Source organism: Mya arenaria, chromosome 9 (assembly GCF_026914265.1).
Source record: "Mya arenaria isolate MELC-2E11 chromosome 9, ASM2691426v1".
In the NCBI taxonomy this organism is placed as follows: Eukaryota; Metazoa; Mollusca; class Bivalvia; order Myida; family Myidae; genus Mya; species Mya arenaria.
In genome coordinates, this window is record NC_069130.1 from 59,710,472 (window position 1) to 59,732,457 (window position 21,986).

General features: G+C 34.2%; 1 protein-coding gene across 3 annotated transcripts; it reads left to right on the top strand.

The window, feature by feature from the left end:
* The first annotated feature begins 15 nt into the window (after positions 1-15).
* On the top strand, positions 16-21,919 carry LOC128246875 (uncharacterized). 3 transcript variants are annotated; one of them, XM_052965397.1, is made up of 19 exons: positions 16-122; positions 746-869; positions 2,254-2,332; positions 4,945-4,995; positions 5,844-5,939; positions 7,129-7,208; positions 7,991-8,190; positions 9,626-11,182; positions 11,278-11,356; positions 12,384-12,541; positions 12,775-12,911; positions 13,181-13,237; positions 13,951-14,001; positions 16,687-16,789; positions 17,779-17,901; positions 18,149-18,261; positions 18,612-18,743; positions 19,667-19,837; positions 20,527-21,919. In XM_052965397.1, exons 1-19 carry the CDS (start codon positions 107-109, stop codon positions 20,677-20,679), a joined length of 3,480 nt encoding a protein of 1,159 aa, XP_052821357.1. In that variant the 5' UTR covers positions 16-106; the 3' UTR covers positions 20,680-21,919. The 3 variants fall into 3 exon arrangements, with proteins under 3 accessions (XP_052821357.1, XP_052821358.1, XP_052821360.1); XM_052965398.1 differs by lacking the exon at positions 13,951-14,001 and having other exon boundaries at positions 20,527-21,918; XM_052965400.1 differs by lacking the exons at positions 13,181-13,237; positions 13,951-14,001 and having other exon boundaries at positions 20,527-21,918.
* Positions 21,920-21,986: the final 67 nt, after the last annotated feature.

Here is a 21,986-nt window from a genome sequence, read left to right on the forward strand (position 1 = left end):
CATTTCCGTAAAAGCCGGAAATTGCCGAAAGAGCTTTCCGGAAGTGAAATGTCAAAAATGAAAACAAAGCAACACCCCAAAATTTAAGAGGCAATATAAAGCAAATATGTTTAGAAAGAAAGGTAAAATAATGAAAAAAATATTGGTTTGCCAATTCGTTTCTTATAAAACGCATTCATATTCTCTTATTCAAATATTTCAGTGTTGATTTTTGTCATGAAGTGTACATGTTTCGGATAGGTAATTTCGGATCAGATGTTAGTTCATATATTTATCAAGGATATTGACTGAATACTTTTAATGATAATTTGTTAATACAATTTTATGTCTAAACCTGATCGAAACCGCATCATTAAGCAGGCTTGAGTTCATTATTTGTCCAGATTAGGGCTTCAATGCCTTTATAAAGTAAATTAAACAGTATATTTGATTATTTCTAAATGATTGACATCTTATGTAGAATAAAGCAAACAATAATAAAGTTCTAAATGACATTAAAATATAGAAGAATATAGAACCTTTTAGCTTTCAACATGAATACTGAAACAAAGTATGAAGCATGATGTTTACACTTTCCGTACTGGGGTGCCGATTAAGTAAGAGGAAATTAAAATTATTCAGCAAGATTGTTGATTAATGTGTTGAGTTTTTTCAATAAGGAAACCCAGAATCTATCTGTCCGCATATATGCTTAAAACAATTTGATATGGCCTTATTTTGATTTGTTTGACATGAAATCTTATAGGTCCATCTGAGGTTGAGATTGCACAAGAGAATGAGGTAAAGATCGGAATAACACAGGAGTTTGCGCAGGCTCTGAAGACAGTACAGAAGGAGAATATTGGGACTGCTGATCAGGCTGTGTATAGGTAGCATTGAAATAAAAAATGTTTTTAAAGTAGCCTAAAAATTACATTATCATTAAAAACAAAGATATTGAAAATACATATACATACCTGAGCAATCAAGGTAGTCCAACTTTAATAGACTCCCTATTGCTTATAATAATCCCAGGAATTCCGGTATTGGCCAAAACCAATATGACAATAACTGAGTCATGGAAGTTGCAACTATACATACACCTAACGGATCAAGCCAGTGAGCAATTAAAACATGGCATGGAGAAATTTTACATTTTCCTCCTACTGTGCAACAGCTTAATAATATAGTTTCATTAATGGTATTATTTTAAGACATTTATAAAAAGAGATTTGCTTGAATTCTGCATCACGAGTTAGAGTAATGTTTAGTTTTAATGATGAGATCTTATGAATCTCTTGTTTTTGCCCCAAAAGTATATTTAGATGTCACTGTGTGTCCTTCCGTCCATTTTTTCTTCCTGACTTTGTTCTGCATACCATGATGTTGAAATAACCTGGCACAGTGAAGGTCAAGGTCACATTTAGAGGTTAATCATTATGCATAAAATTTTATGCACATAGTGTATAGGTTTCTGCTGGGCTGTAACTTTATCATGCAAAGGGGATTTTGAAGTATACTGGTGTTCGGCACATAAAAATGACATGTTCCGTGCAAGTTCCATGTCCCTACATTGAAGGTCAAGTCACACTTTGAGCTCAGTTATTATGGAAGGCTGCATATATATATGTACATGGAGTAATGATTAGGGTGTTGGGTCTGGTTTCTAACTTTTACAGGTACTGGGGGGTTTTGGTATCTGTGTATACATTGTCAACTTGATGCAATAAAGTAATAACTGCATATAAAAATAGAAGCAGACAAGAGTTTTTGCAATAAGGTGAATATATAGGTGGTTGTGGCTTGGCTGTAACTTTTTAATTCTATGGGGGATTTTGTTAAAATACATAAGATAGTTCCACGCATAAAATTGGCATGTCGGGTGCAACATGCAGGTACTTAACTCTGGATTTGTGACATCAAGTCCCAGGTCCCTACCTCTAATTCATCTCTCCCCATCACTATAAGTCAACAATCATGGGGTCCTGCATGTACATATGCTTATAGTTTATGCAAGCTCTTTCTGAATGTAGGCATATTCCATTGATCTGTCTGGCATCTCTGGAACATTCATCACTCACAGTGACAGCTCTTGTTTATATATAGTATCCATTACATTTGTGTATGGATAATTCTACATGTAGGTCTTCACAGGTTTCACATTTTACAGCAAATATAAGATATGCATAAATATGTCACACTTTATCTATTGAACTGCCAAAAGCTTAAGCCAATTTGATTTTCACAGTCATCAATAGTTTGTTTTATTTCCAGTACTGATACAGCAAACTCAGTGTGCAACTGTCTGGAAGCTGTCTTTTTACATGGACTTAAATCAAAGGCTTTAAACAAGGTATAGTATGTTACAACAACTTCAGATCTAGTAGTATTACAGAATTATAAATTCAAAAATTAACGTTGTTCTAATTTAGTACCAGTTACAGCTCCCCATTATTATTTATAAAGCTAGGACCATTTTTAGCTCGACTATTCAATGAATAAGGAGAGCTTAATACTACTTACCCTAGTGTCAGCATCAGCTGAGCGTCGGCGTCACACCTTGGTTAAGGTTTTGCATGTAAACACCTTTAAGTCATTATCTCAGTAAATACATCATTTATTGCATTGAAACTTTGGATATGTATTTCCAACTATCTAACCTACTAAATTAATGAAGTTAGATAACACTTATTTGAATATAATGCAAATAATGGGCCTTTATTATTTTGACTTAAATTCTGGTTAATGTTTTGCATGTAAGCACATATAGGTTAATATCTCAGCAACTACTTGATGTACTGCATTGATACTTTTTACAATGGTACTCAACCATCCATCGTACTTTAATTAACCAAGTTAGATAACTCTAGTTAGCATTTAATGCAAATAATTGCCCTTTATTATTCAACTTAGAAATTCTGGTTAAGGTTTTGCATGTAACCACATTTTAGTCAATATCTCAGCAAATACATCATGTATTGCATTGAAACTTAAAGTGACACTCTTATTCAAAATCAATACATACACATGTATAACAAACATCAATTTTTGACTGATAGACCTTTAACTACTTACTAAATAATGCATAATATGTGTAACACGTCCTCATTGTCTATTCTTCGTAATGGGACTATATAAGGCGTTAAGTCGCGGGTTCGTTTTATTCTTTTTATTAAACAGCTATTAGCTATTATGAAAACTCGTGCACTGAAAGAACAAGTTCAAATATATTTAACATAGTAATATAAATCAATAGTCAATCGCAATAATTCCAAAAGGTACAATACAAAGCGTTTGTCCGTTAATAATACATAATCAATCACATATAACATAAAACAATACAAACATGATACAACGAAATATATTACATGACAAACAGTAAACATTACATGACAATTATACATAAATGTCTTACCAGTATGTGGTACTGAGCACATTTAATTCTCTCTCACAGGTGCGTAGTGGTTACATGTTATTTTACTAAATTTGAAATGTTAGTAACACCTTCTCCGTTCAGCTCCAAAATGTAATTGAATATCTAAGACCATACCAAGCGCTGAAGTTCAATGTTGAGGTCATACATGTAAATATATTGGAAAACGAAAGTAAAGAAAGTAGTCCCCCATTACGCGATCTCCTGAGCCGTGAAATGTTAGTTTTAAGGTTTCATCACCATACTAATAATAATAATGATAATAATAATAAATGACCCTGTTACATATATATTGAAAATATGAGTTACTGATAACAAGTTTGTAACCGTGTATTTAATAACAGAAAATTCAAAAATATTAAATGATTGGTGAATGCTAAAAGATTTACTGTGATCTACTATAGTTTCATAAGGTGGAAATAACGTGTTTTCTGCACATTTCTTTCATATTAAACTCGGTATCCTTCATAAGAACTATTGTTTTCAACATTTATTCATCCTTTTTGGAATATGAAACAATAGCATTAATTGTGGTAAACCTTATTTGGGAGTAAGAGTGCATCTTTAAGATATTTATTCCCAACTATCTAACCTACTAGATAAAAGAAGTTACATAACACTTTTTTGAATATATAATTCAAATCATGGGCCTCTATTGCTTGACTTAGAAATTCTGGTTAAGGTTTTGCATGTTAACACACATAGGTTAATATATCAACAACTACTTGATGTATTGCATTTAGACTTTACACAATGGTACTCAACCATCCAATCTACTTAAATAACCATGTAAGATAACTCTAGTTTGCATTAAATTCAAATAATGGCCCTTTTTTTTTTTCGACATAGAAATTCTGCACAACCACCAATTCGTTGTATATCCCACCAACTGATAGGAACTTTAAACAATGCTCCACTGCAATTGAGGAAAATATGATTACTCTTGCATTATTGTATACAACATATCGTCATTTAAGTGCAAGAACTCAATATCTGCTTCTATTTCTATATGCAGCTATTGAGTTATTGCACTAGGGTGACGATATAATCATATAATCCTTTTATGTATTGCATGCTATTTCCATCAAGTCTGTATTTCATTAAAGGCTGAATGTTTTTGAATTTTACACAAATCTTTGCAAGCATCATTCTAATCTAATTTTACATGCATGTTACCCCAAAACTTTTCAATCCTTACATTGAAAAGCGGCTGAATAGTTGAGCGTGCTGTCTCTGTGACACCTCTTGTTTCATTTATTTTGAATAGCACCCTGCCCCTGTGCTTTTAATGACTTTACCTTACTTGTCAAAACTTGATGATAATTTTTTTTATTCCCCCGGTGTGTCTTGTAAACAAGAAGTCATCAATTTATATTTGAGTAGAAAACAACCACACCTTCTGCAAAGTTTAAGATTTCATGTATGTAAATAAGTGAACAGTTTTATTTGGGAAGAAAATATGCATTATGGTATATGCTTTTTGAAAATCGATGAGTTATAATCTTACATGTGTTTATACCTATTCATTTCAGATTGCCAGCTATGTTGGCGTTGGTCAACAAGCCACAGTACAGACTAACTTGGTAGGAGTCAAGAAAAATGCTTTTGATTTAAAAAAAATTTTTTTAATAAACTTCATAATATTGTAGTCGAGAATTAAGTAAGAACAAGTCTGTTGTCATTACATTCTAACTTAGTCTGTTTGTTGGTGATTGACTTTTTGTCATCACAGTGCCAAAACTTTCTCCTTAGCCATAACTTAACTGATATTCAAATATAACATGGTACCCCGTCCATGACTCCAGAGGTAATATGCAGCAAGACCCATAACTCTGGCTTTAATATTTCTTGAGTTATGCCCCTTGTTTCACTGAGAATACAAGTATGCTTGCATTCCCTAATCAGCAATCTTTTTTTAAGTTGATGTATCAGTAGGTTAAAATTGATACATGGCTCAGCTGTTAACATGTTTAAGTGTGAACAATTTAATATACCAGTAGCTGAGCGTAGTAAATCTACTCCATATCTTGATGTCACCTGTAATCTTATTGGCATGTTTAAATGCCAATCAGAAAGTTTTGTATTGCCAATGCCTAGCAATCAGGTATCCTTGAAGGCAGTTTATGATTGCCTTGATTTAGATAAGAAAGATTGTTTTTCATTGATGGTTTAAGGGCAATAAGGATACATGTCAACCAAGGAGTCCAAGACCGTATTACATGTGTATCTTAAAACATTGACTGTCTAGATGAGAAGCAAAAGTTCCCTCTTTTGTCTCCACCACAATATAATTTATAAGGGCTGTTTAAACATACAAGCCACCTCAGGAAGGCACATTCAAAATGACTGGCAAACAACAGATGTATGTTTGTGAGCTCTCTGCGGGGCTCTTGTTCACTTTGTTATGATTTCACTGTACATATGTTTACAGAATTTCTGGGGTTTGGTGTCACGAATTACCCACAGTGAGGTTATTGCCCAGTTGAAACATCTCGGTCAGATCACAACAGAGGTGGGATTATGCAGGGTAAGGCATTGTGAAGTGTTATGAATTTAATTTCGATAAAGTAAAAGTGAAGATGTTTCAGGTCGGATTTGAAGTTATAGTTATAATGTTCACTGAGAATATCTCGTGCTAAGGAACTTAATGACCGTTACAAATTGATAGAGATATGCCTGAATTTGTTGAAGTCATCTTTTTCCTGTCTTTGTCAGGAGCTTATTGACACACAGCTGGTATTTATTCAGCCATTTAATGGGTCAATAGGGGGATTATATTTTATTTCAATGAATAATAGCACTCTTCATGATCCCTTGGCGACTGACAAATGTTTAATATATATATAACAATTCAGCTCAAAAGTTGCTTTTTTAAATTGAATTTCACAGAACAAAATTTAGCTTGTTATGAGGATTTGCCCCATTCAAAATTTTGCCTTAAAGGTGTTGATAGTTTTCATAAAGACAACATTATATGAATACTTAATCAGTTATTTAGATGTTAATGATGTTGCAATACCCTGTTTAACTATAATTGGGATTTTCAAATGACCAGCATTTTGTCTTACTGCTTTATTTTTAGCCGGAAACTGAAAGTTTGGATAGTTACACAAAATAGATCTCACAATGAAACTCATGCATGCAATGAAAATACATCATATTGATACAATAATTGTAGGATAAAGTAGCTTCATCTTTGTCTGATATAAAGGACTTAAAGTCGATGGAGAAATCAGCCCCGGTTGTTTGCAAATAAACTGATTTTTTAATAAAGTTTCAATAAAATTGAGACAATGCAGGACTGCCTTGGACTAGTAAAGCTGTAGTTCTCTGTTTGTGGGTTGAAGGTCATGGCAGATCCGTGGTCTAGTGGTAACCGACCTGACTATCAATCCAGGGGTCGCAGGTTCGATTCCCCGTCGCACCACTCAAAAATTCTAATTTTCTTCCGGGATGGGCGTTAAATTGGGGTCCTGTGACAGTGCTTTACACTTGTCAACATTAGAAAACCAAGGTTACATTCTGTATGTGCACAATGCTCCAGTGACTAACAATCTTAACAGAGCACTCCCTGAATGGGCAAGGCCCGAGTGCAAGTATAAATAAGCTTACACACCACCAGGTAGTACACTTTTACTTGAATTTTCATTGTATAAGCATTTCTATAGGCTTATTTGGTTGGAAATGATTGATTATAATGTTTTCTCCTATTTCAGGCGTGGGTGAGAGTGGCGTTGAATGATGGGATTATGGAGAGCTACATTGATGCCATTGTTGCCGATGTGAAAACACTCGAGTATTTATGAACAAAATAACTATGTATTTGCAGCCTTTTTAAGGGTTCACAGAATATAACAGAACTGGTGTAAAACTTAGCTAGTATGCCTCCCAAATATGATTTGGATTATTTCATGTTCTGATCACTAAATACTGTATTGATATTTAGCACTATTCAGAGTACATGTGTTAAGTTATTATATCACATACCTTTCAGGTTTGTGATTATATGTACAAGTTACAACTATGTGAATTGGAGACCCCATATCATTTCAAATTCTTTTGAAGTGGTTTTATGAGTGGAAAAATAATATGTAAATATTATAAAAAACATATATTGAAGACATAATCTTTTGGCCCTGGGTTATACAAAAAAAGGCTGTTCCATGTTGGCTCTCAGTTGGAATAAAGTACAACAATTGAAACATGTACATTTGTTTACATAAAGACGTTGTCAGTGTGCAATAACATTTCAAATGATCCCTAAATTATACAGGGTCATCAGGCATCAAGATATAACCAATGGCTCTGTGAGATGACAAGTTTATGTGTGCATCAGTACCTTAAATACCAGTGGGTCTGAAAGGCATTTGAAGAAATAGCTGTATGACTATATTGCTTATATTTGCTCCATACATATTCTTTAAATACCTAGTATTATTATCATGGAGTTTATAAAAATAAATAGACAGAAGTATTACATTCAACAGGTACACAATAGAACACATGCAAGTATTATTGGTTGTTTGTGATCTTGTTTATACCAGTACAAAAGAGAATCAATCTGATTGACAATTTAAGGTACTACTACCAAAGGACGGCGTATTTACGGGACAGTGAACAGCCAGAGATCATGAAGAGCTACCTTCAAGGCCTGATGCATTTCCAGTTCAAACTGTCATACAACGCTAGTGTGCTGAATGAATGGGCCTACCCCCCTCTCCTGCTTGCGGGGGTTATAGATTCCAAGGATGCCCCACCCCCTATAATCAAACATCCAGGTAAGTAAGCAGAATGCAAAGTTTCTCCACAATATTAGAGTCCTAAAACTTAGGCTAAATAACACATCCCTTCCGTTGTTAGAGGTTTTAGTCTTTGTGGACCCCAAACGATCCTGTAATTAAACAAAATTTAAATGTTTTTAGCTCTACTGGCCAAAGGCCAGAAGAGCTTATGCGATGGTAATGTGTACGTAGTATGTGCATCTGTGCGGTCGTGCGTTCATGCGTCTGTAAACAATTGGTTGTGAACACGATACAGTCTTCAGTTTTGATTGTATCTCGATGAAACTGGTACAGTATCTAGATATCCATTAGTGCTCGGTTCCTTTCGAAAACCAGCCAGATCCGCCCATAAATGCCTAGATTATGGGCCATGAAAGTTTTAAAGAAATGCTTTCTATTTTTAGCCAGGTCTGCATGAGCGAATTCTATTTTTAGCCAAGTTTACATGTACATGTAAATTCAAGTCTAGAGTTAAGGGAGACAATTTGCAAGTCTAGGATTTTGAGAGACAATTTGCTTTTTGCTTCTGCAGTTGATTTTGTGAATTACTCTGCCTTGTTCTTGTTGAAAGCCCAAAGGCCATTTTTTAGCTTTAAGTTCTGTAGTTTGCACATTCATCTTAACAAAATTGGTTGTGAATGTTTAAGTTATGCACCTGGTGTCATTACTGGCCACACCCAGGGTTCACAGGTTTGGTAAACATAAATCTGGAAAGGTTTGAAAATCTTTTTGTGTGTTCGTGGATCCATCTCAGCACAATTGATTGTGAATGTTTGTTCAAATTGATCATTGTTGTCCTAGGATGCCCTTGACTTTGACCTTTTGACCAACTTTTTTTAACTTTTAAAACTACAGAAATTTTTACTATGAGTACAGTTTTGAAAGCATTTTTTTTTGTCAGATGACTTTTACTTGGCACATATTAAAAAAGTTCATGCAACTAATCTGCTTACAATACTTTCTGGGCTCAGATGTTGAACGTGCTACGTTTTCAGGTAACCCAAACACAAAACATAAACTATATGTCTGTTGCCTTTTACCCATACATACATGCTGTAGATTGATATGACCACAAAAGCCATGCCAGTAGAGCATAGGCCCTTTTGGGCCTCTTGTTTTGTATTGTCAGGAATCCTCCAGGAATGGCTTAGATTTCACCACTATTGGTAGGGAAATTCTCCATTGATGAATCTAGACTTTTTGCAAAAGTGATGAGATACTTCAACTGCAATACCACTATTTCTGGACATATAAGATAAATCAAAGGGATATAATTCCAATATGTCAAGGTCACCAAACAACTTGGTTTGCAATGCTGCTTATCATGCTGATAATGCATGTCTTATTACTTTGAAATTAATTTCAGACAAAACCATCGGCAATATCAATTTAGCAGTGGTATTTTGATTTACAATATTTTCTGAATTTACAGTCACCCAGCCAGTAGAAGCACAGCCAAAAACGTCAAGTTCACACCAAAACCTGGAACCAGTAGATCCTGATCCAAACAATTCGGTGGAGGTCAGAAAAATAAGGTCAAGGTCACGAGGAAACAATGACACTGACAGCAAAGGTCTTTCAAAAAGTTCAAGGTCAAAGGACAACCCTATGGAGCAGCCAAGATTCGGGTCGCCAAGATCTAGTTATTATGTTACTTCTTCAGAATTTACGTCAAGAGATGTTGAAGAATTTAAGAAATTGTCATCAAAGGCCTCATCAAAGGCAAAGTCAGAGTGTTCCACTTCCAGTCATGTTTCTTGTCCTGATCCCCCTCATATGAATTTAAGCCCTGCTGATTATGTAAGAAAAATGTACAAGAGTTCAGAAGGGTCCCCAGGGTCAGAAAAAACATTTTGGAGTCAAGAGAGCGGTAATAGGTTTAACGGTTCAGAAAAAAACTATGAAAGTCTTGAAAATAAAGCTGAAAGCACTGAGCATTTAAGTGCACTTGATTATGATTCTTCATATGGAGGTGATACTGAAAATGAGGGGAAAGAAAAAGAAAGGACCAAAACAAAAGAACTAGAGGAAAGTTGGGAAGAATTCTATAAAAGTCCTGTTCAGAAACAGAAAGAAACTTTTGACAAAAGGAAGTTTCAAAGGTTGGACTCATTTAATAGAGAAATGAAAGAAAAATCAATTCTACATAGTTATGATGATACTTTAGCTGATAAGAGTGAGCACAATGGTAATGAAAGTTTGAAAACATTTGAATCACATTCCAAGATGAAGGTTAAAGCAATTGTTAAAACTACGGAAGATGTTAAAGAAAATGAAGATGAAATTGATTGGGCAAGTGCATTAAATGAATCAAAACAGATTGGCTCAGATACAAACACTAAAAAGTATGAAGTTACAATTCAAAGTCAAGTCGAAAAAGTAGACACTGGGGAGATAGATGACCTTTTAAATATTTCTCAGAAACTTCTCAATGAATTGGGTATTGAAGATGTTGAAGAATCAGTTGAACTCGTAAAAGATGAGATTGAAACATCTGACAAAAAATCACTTGAGGAGAAAGATGCACATGCACAAGAAACTGTTACAGACAGTAAACCAAATATTGACATATCACAACCAATTCTTATAGAAGAAAAAGTAAAGATAGAGTCAGATGATGATAATGAACGGATTGGTGGAAGAACTACAGCTAGTCCAAAAAAGAAGAAGAAAGGAAAATCTAGAAGCTCTCTTGAAAAGTTAAAGCCCCAATTAAGCCTTAGTCCACCAAATTCTGAAGCTTTACCTCCAGAGCTTTCTGATGCAACAGCTGACAAAGTTGATAGGATAGAAACAGATGGTAAATCAGAATACTTTGCAAAACATAGACTGTCCCTACCAGCTGTTAGTCCAATGCATGACAAATCAAGATCAGCAAAACGCAAGTCCCTACCAAATGTTCTAGAAAAACCAAGTAGTTCTCCACATACCATTGAAGATTATCTATATGGGACTGGACCTTTGGAAGAAGAGGATGAAGTTGTTGATGGTAAGACCCAAGTGGTGTTAAATACTGAAGAGAATTGATTAATATTAGTATGTTCATATTTTTATTATAAAGAAATGTTACCCTTTTTAATGTAGGTGATGGAACTGCAATAGGAAATGGAAATAAATCAGAGGACGATGTTATTGATCCTGAGGAAGATGAGCTTAAAAGAAGGTCAGTAGTTGTGCGAGTTAAGAGGTGGAAAATGGATTTTGAGGCTTTGTCAATGTATACAAAAGAGTTTACCAGAATATATAAGGACAAACTTCCTGCACTATTGTTTTAATCAATTTAGTTAATGGTTACAACAATTAATGCAAATTTGAATTATGTCATTTCTCTGAACAAAGAAAAATAAACCAGTTCCTTACCTTGCATGGCTTTTTGGTGGGACATAATTGGCTGATTGTTTTTTTTCCTGGAAAAGGGCAAACATTCTGAAAAAGGCCATAAAATGAAAATATATCACAAAAATATCAAGATGTTTAAATAACATGTAGATATTATTAAAGTCTTATATTCAATGTTGTAAAAATGGACCCGTCAAAATATTTCCAAATTGCCATATTACTGTCATAGACATTTTTTGTTGATTGTGGACTTTCAATGTCCTTAAACTTGAACAGCTCTTACTTAAATATAAGTTATCAAAGTGCCTACACATGATGGTTTAACATCATCCTGTTTAACATTTTAACATAAAAATCATATTAATCAAAATAGTGGCTTCTATTGAGTGAATTCTCTGAGCAATATGTCTACACGTGAATCTATTGAAGTAGCTACTTTTTCATCACTAGGAGAGGATTCTAGACATATTGAGGGTGTTATGATTAATCATCAATAATGTATGTACATTGCTTAACAATGGTCTGGAATCTGGATGAAAAAGCATTTCTTGCACAAACAAATGAAATTATATGTTATATTTGGATGTCTCTTGGTAACAAGAATTTTAATGTGTAAAACATTTTGCCCTTTAAGTATACATTGATTTAAACTAACTTGCAGTCTGAAAGATTTTTACTCTGACAAATGTGAAAATGATAAGAAAGCTTTTACATGATTGTATTTATCTTTTCATGTGTGATTTCTTCAATCTTAATGGACGAAAAATGATTTCAAAGAAATTTAGTTTATTTGTTTAATACAATTTAGTTCCTATGTTAACTAATTACATTTCTTATATTATCTACCTCAGGGAAGCTGGTATGGACCCTCGGCAGAGTGTAGGCAACAACCTGATGTTTTCTGGTCGAGGATGGTCGTCCTCAATAGGCAGTGAAGGAACAGACACATTTGATGCAGCATCACCCCCGAGATCCAGTGCAGCCATGAACATTAACAACAGGCCCAAATGTAGCTTTTTCTTATAATATGTTATCTTCCGCCTTACTTAATTTATTGTTTCTTTCAAACCTCAACACGTAACTAAAGGTGTGAAAATTAGTTGTTGACTTATGCCATGTGTGTATTTGAAACTAAGTACATTCATATGTATCATCATGCAGAACTTAACCATATAACTAGTATCATTAAAATGGTAAATAAGCATGCACAAAAGTCATAAAAACATTATTTTGTTTGAGCAGCGGAGAGTTTTGGTACCCTCCTCCAGAACTACACCCCTGCCAGCTCTCTCTCAACCAAGTCCATAGATGATGTCCTGGCTACTCTCCCAGAAAGGAGGACTACAATTATCTCCCCTGTTGTCAGCTCTCCTAATGAAGTAAGTACTAAAGTTCAACTAAAAATATGAAGACTATAATTAGCTCCAGGAGCGGATCGAGAAATTTGACGTAAGAATGGCAAATAAAAGAACAAGCCTTCTAATGTGTTTGATTATGATTCTTAAAGACCTTTTTAATGGTTGGAAATGATGTAGATTTTGCATTTTACATACACTAGGAAAGTCTTGACATTTTTTACATTTATTAGTACGGTATTATTTATCAAAAGAAAATGTTTGTATGTTTTTTGTGTTATGTGCCAACCCAGGTAGATACCGGGATAGAAGGTTTTGAGGTCGTAGAAGGCTATAACGATCCTGACCCCGTGAGTTACTCTGTGTGTTTGGTATCTTAACCCCCAGTTCAGCTTTACTTACTATTTTACAAGCTTGTATTTATTACACAGAGAATGCATTTTCAGTAAATTTCATTTTTTATTTTATTCATTCGAAGTTTGATTTAATTTTTTTAGTTTATGTTTTTATTGTGTAACACCTTTTGAAGTCATACTGAAAATATATATAGGCTATATAACGGACAAATAACTAGATGTTGGCACCTATTTACGCAACACCTGAACAGTATGTAGCAAAGCATTTATGAAGGTGTACCCAAAGATGTAAGAATTGAGGGGAGGGGGGTATATAGGTTCCCAGTGACTTAAATAAAGAAAAAAGGAATCTTTCCTCTCTCACTCGTTAAATTGATAAGATTTGTGGCACATTTCTGGAAACAGAACTGAAAAAAATACAAGTACAACTATAAGAAAGATTTTCCTTTTGTGTTTGGCTTTGAGTTGGCATGTACAAAAAGTGTGATTTATAAATTATATGATTATCATGTGGATTTTCCAGCTGGGAATCCTGTGTTTGACAATCGAGTGGTCTTGGGTATACTGAGGTGTCCCTCTTATAATGATTAACATTCAAAGTTACTCTATTTTTTGGGACCCAGGAATGTAAGGAGTCATTGAGTTTTCAGCTTAAAATTTGTGTCAGAGAAATCCCTCATTTTATAATGTGTATGAATGTGTTTTAGGTTTTTTTAGGACATGGTCACCCTGGTCGACCTGGTCACAGCAACACAGGAGTAACTTTTGATTTGAACATGTTCAAGATGCCGTGCTATTTTGTCCTTTGCTGCAAAGCTTTGTTTGATATATACACAAAATTTTCCGCTGCCATGCCTCCAAAACCTTTGTTATATTTAACATAAAAGTTAAGGTTACACCTGAAGGTTTAAAAGTGCTCTACTACATAGTTAATATAGGAAATCTACCTGGTAAATGTGTAACTATTCTTTTTAATAATACTCGGTATAAGCATCGCTGGTATTGTAAAAAAACACAAAAAAACACTTCATTTCTAACTTTTAAAAGATTAAAATCTTACGAATGAAAAAAATATATTTCTTAAGGCATTTAAATGTCTAGGGTCGGGGCAAAAACATGGGCAGGTTGGGAAACCAGAAACATACAAAAAAAATTACGCCTAACAGTTTATCACATCATTGGACTAGTAACTTACTCTTGTTACCAAGTGTATAAGCAAGGATGAATATCTGATTATCATAAGATTCAGATATCAATATAACATATATTTTAAATTTTTGCATGATTTTCAAAAGATGTTAAAAATCTTCACTGTCTGTGCTTTTCACTAAAATGAAATGAACAACAAAATATAGATACCATTTTGGGTTTTGATTCAGAAGTCAGACTTGAACCTCTTCAAAAACATTGGGGTAAAACTCGCACTAACATGTATAACAACTTGAATGTAACAGTAATGCTTAGCCTTGAAATTCACACTAATGCATGGAGGACTGTTTCAATCAAGATCTAAGTTGATTTTAGTCATAAATGAATTATCTTAGTATCATAGTTTGCTACATATTGGTGTGAATTGAAATTAACCAATATTGAATTTGAACATGAAGTTCATTTAAGACACATAAAATCAATATATTGCCATTGTGATGTTTAAACAGGTTTAACATAATTGAAGGTACCACTAAAGTCTATTATCGAAACATTCCCTGGAATTTATGACATGTTCACTAATAATTTAATCCAATACACAACTAAGAGAATTTCAGAAGCCTTTCCGAGTAGGTATCATGTTAAAAGGTTCTGTACGCAGAAATAACATTGTGAAAAAGATTACCAAATAAAGTATATAAAACATACTTGTTTTGCCTTCAAAGAATGCAAAGCAGGTCATTTTATGTCCAATTTTAGTTGAAATAAACAGCAAATGTTCATTCCGTTATAACTTTATGTATGTTATATAATTTTATTAATAATAGTTAGACTGTTAGTATTAATATCATTTCAAATGATACTTAATAGATATGGGGGTCCCCAGGCTTTAAATGTTAACTTAAAGGTTAATGGAGCTGTCAGAGGGCTAGCTTAAATGTGGGTCTCATCTTTTTAAAGCAAATCTCTACACATTTTTACTTACAGTCTTCATACCATGAGTTTTAGCTTCAGTTCTATCGGTGGTTTGGTTTTTTCTTGTTCCATTTACAGATGTACCAGTGTATACATAGCATACAAGTGTATACATAGCGTACCATTGTATACATAGCATACCAGTGTATACATAGCGTACCATTGTATACATAGTGTACCCGTGTATACATAGCATACCAGTGTATACATAGCGTACCATTGTATACATAGTGTACCCGTGTATACATAGCATACCAGTGTATACATAGCGTACCATTGTATACATAGTGTACCAGTGTTTACAAAGCGTACCCGTGTATACATAGCGTACCCGTGTATACATAGCGTACCAGTGTATACATAGCGTACCCGTGTATACATAGCGTACCAGTGTATACATAGCGTACAATTGTATACATAGTGTACCAGTGTTTACAAAGCGTACCCGTGTATACATAGCGTACCCGTGTATACATAGCGTACCAGTGTATACATAGCGTACCATTGTATACATAGTGTACCAGTGTTTACAAAGCGTGTACACCCGTGTATACATAGTGTACCAGTGTATACATAGCGTACCCGTGTATACATAGCATACCAGTGTATACAAAGCGTACCATTGTATACATAGTGTACCAGTGTTTACAAAGCGTACCCATGTATACATAGCGTACCCGTGTATACATAGCGTACCAGTGTATACATAGCGTACCCGTGTATACATAGCGTACCAGTATATACATATGTACATAGCAATAGGGTACCAGTATATACATAGCTTATTTTTAGCTAGTCTAGTTTCTGAAGGAAAAAATCAAGCTCTTTTGATAGCTGCTGCATTGGCGTTCAGTTAACAATCTTTTACCTTGGTCATAACTCAAGAACCATTCAAGATATTTGAATGAAACTTGGTACACATATTGCCACAGACATCATGCACTTGTATAGCAAGGGCCATGAATCTGACTTTAATAATTGCCCAAAAGTGCCGAAACAACATGTTAGCCATTGGTGTTTGTTCCATTGTGCTCTTGTTCATTATTTTGCTTATTTTTTGTCTTTCTTTTGATTTATACATTTAATTGGTGTTTAATTTAAGAAACAACGTCTAAGCAGTGCATATTTTTAATGAAAACTTGATAAAACAATTTAATTCTATTGGTTATGACAGTAAAACATAAAGGTATTGATTATACATGTATCTAGTATTATGATAGTGTCTGTAGATTGGACTCTCCTACAATATCCTGGCCGATTACAAAATCTTAGCTAAAACATTCCTTCCTTTACTTTAAGTTGTGTACTTGAACTTGCAGAATGAGCTGTCGAGAATGTGTCAGTTCTCCGAGATCGCCAATGAGAAAGGTTTGGATGCCCAGAACTTCCAGTGTAAAGGATGCTCCAGGTCCATTGGTCTTAGTAAGTGTTTGTTTTATCAAGTACTGGGTGTTGTGTGTTTGAATATGTATTTTTTAACTGTTTGGGATTACTTGAATGCTCAATATTGTATTGATCAGGATTCCGTTGGTTATTTTATTTTGTCTCCGGTATTGGGTAGTAATATTCCCTGTTTATGCAGTCAAATTGCTCAGGTACATTCAAACTACAAATCCATGATGCCTGCTAGCCTGTCTTTGGAAATTTGCTAGCGAACAGATCTTTCATAAGGCATGAGTGCACAAAATAAGAAGTAAAACACTTCATTGGATTTGATTAAGACATGTACTTACAATTATATTAATATGTATATGTCTGCAAAGAACAGGTCAATATCTGTTATTATTTAAGGAATGAATTTCATGATTGATGTCATTATCAGGGTACGAATGCAGTTGGGCTGTTTAAAGTGTGTGGTGACCGAAGGAATCAACACACTTTAAACAGCTCACATGATTGTGTTCATAAGATGTGGACCATCATTATAACAAATCAAACACTCATAACCATTTCTCAAGGTTACTGTTAGATCTCCAACATAAGTCTGAGATATTGAGTTAAACTACAAAGTCTCCTGAAAAGTAAAATCGACATGTTTGCATTGTTCAACAGAGCACAACAATCAATCATGATTTTTTTCCTGTACATTTAACACATGATAAAGGGAAAGTAAAATGAAAAACCAAGCACTTTCTTTCCACAGAGGTTGTCTCCCCTAGACTGTTATTTTTACTTGTCTAGTAATGGTGTGAGTACCAAATATTAAATTATTACTATGTGAACATGTATAATAGTTTGGAGTTTACTTATATTTGAAAAAGTCCTTTCTTCTGACGGTATCGGCAAGCCATTTACTTGCTGGTACTTAAGAGTGACTGACTAATACATCATTCCCGCCCTTACAGTAATTTATGTATTCATTGTAATATGCTGAGGTGGATTTTAAGCAATATTTTCGGTTCTCTATCCAGTATTTGGCAAACCGCGTACGTGCAAGTTTGATGGCTGGTATTACTGCTACGAGTGTCACGAGAATGATGAATACTACATTCCTGCCCTCATTGTACATAACTGGGATTTCCGAAAACAGAAAGGTTTGACTCTCTTCACTCTTCAGACAAACTAAATTCTCATGAGGTACAACTTGTAAGTTGATTACACAAATCTGGCTGATTAAGTTAATTTTCTTATTTTATTTTAAAAATACCCTTATATCAAATGAATATCATTTTGTAAAATTTTCATCATAATTATAGAATATAATTATGATGAAAATTTATGTAATAATATAATTTATATTATTATGTTATTTATTATTAAGGAGCCCTTTTTTACTTGTAGTGTGTAAGAAGAACTTTGAGTACCTGCAAGACAAGGAGGAACAGCCATATATTAATGTTGAAGATATAAACCCACGACTGTATGAACATGTCCCAGAAATGCTAGAAATACAGGTGAGTGCTCACATACTTAATTATCATTTCATTTTCTTATGAATAATCTTATACTATATAATGTAAAAAACAGTTTTTATATTGTCTGATTTTTGGAAGAAAAAAAGGTGTTGTCATTGTCTGTATGTCATAGCCGCTGTTGTTGTCAGCAAGCAATGGCTAGATTGTCGACCATTACTTGAAAACCATAAAAATAGTAACTTTGTATGAATACTGACTGTAATAATAGATGCACATTTGTTGAAGCAAGTCCCAAAACTGTTACTTGAATATTATAAAGTGCCCCTTGAATGCATGAGAAAAACAGTAGAGTGTTTGCATCCACCAAACGTGTAGCTTTTGTTTTACAGAACCTGCGAGTTCAGCTCATGCACCTGAAAACATACCTGTTTACATGTAAGCAGTCGATAGCGGAGGACTTCCGCAAGCTCATCTGGCCAAGGGATTATCTATATGAGGGGAGGGAACTATACTCACTGGCGGTTAGCACTTCCCCTTGTTCAAGTCATTATGTAGTTTACTAATAAACTATGCAAAAAAGTTTGTGTAAATAAAAACACAGATTACAAAGCAAACCAAAGCACAGATTAATTGAAGAGAAGTTTTATACCACCCCAGTGGAAGGTTTGAAAAGCCTGTTTTATCATTTTAAGCAATTCATTTTTCACCTTGCATCTTTGAGGAGGTAATTGAAAGCTTTGATGATTTAATAGGTAAGATGACCCTTATGCAGATTGTACATCTGTGGATATTTTACGTGTTTCCATCCTGCCTGTTCAGTAGTTAGACTGAGTTCACATAATGCACACATGTGTACACCAGTTGCTGATGGCTGCTGGCAGTTACTTTGATGTGTGCCCTTACTTGACAGGGCCCGTATAAACACTTAATAAGTAAAAAGTAATATTCAATGCTCCAAAACCATGACATGCCAAGTTCATTTGCAGACAGTAGAAAGAGTGTTTGTGGAAGTTACTCAACAGCTTTCATGAATGTTTGCCAAGTTTGATCCAATCTTTGGAAATATGGCTATGAACTTGTTCAAGTAACAAATATACATGAAGTCAATTATGTATTGATTTCATTATTTGGAGCTTTTTGACCGACTATCTTGGGAAATTAACTGAACAGTTTTCAGTTGAACTTCTTTAGATAGATAAAGTCCCAACAGGTAAACATTGCAGATACCTTAATAAGAAATATGGCCCTTTGTTAATTATCAAATCAGCAATGTTTTGATATCTTCTCTCAAGCAAAGAATTCCCTTTCTTGTAGTTTGTAATGATTAGTATCATATAATGTTGATCAGTAGAGTTTTTGAAAGAAATTTGTATACAGTTGACAATGGAAATTCAGAGTGTCCCAATGATGCGCAAAACAAATTATGTTTGTTCTTAAATTTCAGGACTTACTGCAAGTTCCAACAGGGTCACTAGCCAGTAGTTTACGGAAGGTCATCAAATTTGCCACCAAGCATGTGTACAGTTGTCGACTGTGTAGCCAGAAAGGATTTATATGTGAACTCTGCAACAATCCCAAGGTCATCTATGCCTTTGAGATGGATGCTACATTCAGGGTAAGTACATGTAATAAGTATGCATCATGATTTATAAACATTGACTTTCATGAGGGGGACAGTGCATCTTGTTGGCTCAAGTGGACACTCTAGGCCGACAGTGCTTTCTCAGGTGGATAGTGTTCCCTCCGGTTGACCAGATGCACTGACCACTCAAGAACATGAATGTACCAATCAGTATCCAAGATTGCCACTCAACAGTTGACATGATTCCCATATGAGTTACAAGCACCATCCTTAGCACCCCAGCATATTTTTAACCTATATGATACCCTAAGGAGCTAAGGATATACGAACAGACCATAATTCTGAAATTATGATTTTAAAGTTATGTCCTTTTTTAACTAAAAAACAACAACAAACAGATGTGTTTTGGGATTTTCTTGCAGTGCTTTTGTTTTCAATGATAATAACTGGCCAAATGTATCATGTCGCATGACTTCATGAATATAATTATGACAGTGTAATCAATAGTTTTGGAAGTTATGGAAATTATTACATATTTCTTGCCATCAGCTTATGTAAATAAGAACATTTTTAACAGTCTGGAATGTTTATGGATAGCTACGGTATCATTTGTGAACAGCTTTGTTTTATTTCTTGAATTTATAGGCTTATCATGTATGGTCAACAGTATCAGACTATTCCATGTGAAGATAAATACATGCACTTTCATAATTACGTTTCAGTGTCCCCAGTGTAAGACGGTTTTCCACAAAGCATGCAAGACGGACAATCGACCATGCCCGAAGTGCCAGCGACGTCAACATCGTCAATCACTGCACGGATCCAACAAACCCCTGCTTACACCGGACTATGACTCACATGTGGACCAAGTCTGAGGAATAATTTGGGGGTCTAACAGACATCTTATACAACAGACAACATCACCCTAGATTTTACCATAGGTTACAAAATTGGTATGTGTGTGGGATTTTATGTTAGGTATTTGTCAGTGTAGGGAATGTGTGACCGTGAAGTTTCATGCTAACTAGTTATAACTGAACATACATAATGAAGCTTCAAATACGACTGTGATATTCTTTAATATTATTTAAGCTTTTATATATTTTTATTCTGAACATGACACCAATGTCTTCCATAAGATAATAATCCTTGTTTTGTTTTCATTATGTTTGATGCTTAAACATGGATTCATATTGGAGTTATCCTTTGTAAGTTTGAGAACAAAACATCAAGTCTCTTTAATAGCATATATTTACATCTCAACTTAGTTTCCTTCAATTAGTGGCCTTTTGATAATTTCAAATATGTTGAAAAGTGTTCATTTATGATTTGTTATATGTATTGTTGTTAATAAGCGTTTCAATTTTCTTATGAAGTGATTTTATTTTGGGACTATTTTTGTCTGTAGCAATAAAATGTGTAAACCGGTTGGTTCGATCAATTTTTGCATGGGGGAGAAAGAATTAAATACTGTTAAGCTTCTGTTAGGTTTTCTTAAATGAGATAAAGTATTTTATTAACACTTGTGAAAAGAAATAAACATGGTGTAAATACAAGTGTTAAATTGTGTGATTTATGTCATTTTCGGGGATATAAATGCAGTTGTGCTGGTTTCAGTACACGTTGAGTTGACCACGCACTTGAACCATCCCAACTGCATTCATACCCCGAAAGTGACTTCATTCACATAATTTATTCTTAAATATTGCTTTTCCTTTAGGCTTCTTTGGACATTTCAATATATAATCTTTTGGGCATTACAAGCAGGGTATAAGCAGTAATATACATGTATTGTTTTTTGCAAAATTGGAAATGTTGTGACTTTATACACTTTAAATTGTCCAATTTCATGGAATTGCAAGCCATTTTGGTATAAAAATGTATGTTAGCCACTGATAGCTTAAATGAATGTTTCGGTGATTAATTTATATTTGTATGTTTTATGTCTAAAGGATATTCTGTTACTGGCAATCATATAGAAATGAGTGCTACAAATGTTATACAAAGATTACTACCATTTATATTAGTAACAAATGTATAGGTTATGAGTTATGTATGTCTTTCCTTGATACATTGTTCATTAAATAAATCATTTGTTGACTATTTATTTGTTCCATTTGTTGCAAATTTACCGACAATATTATAAGTTTTGTCATATTTTATTGCCTTTGTTTAAGTTCCC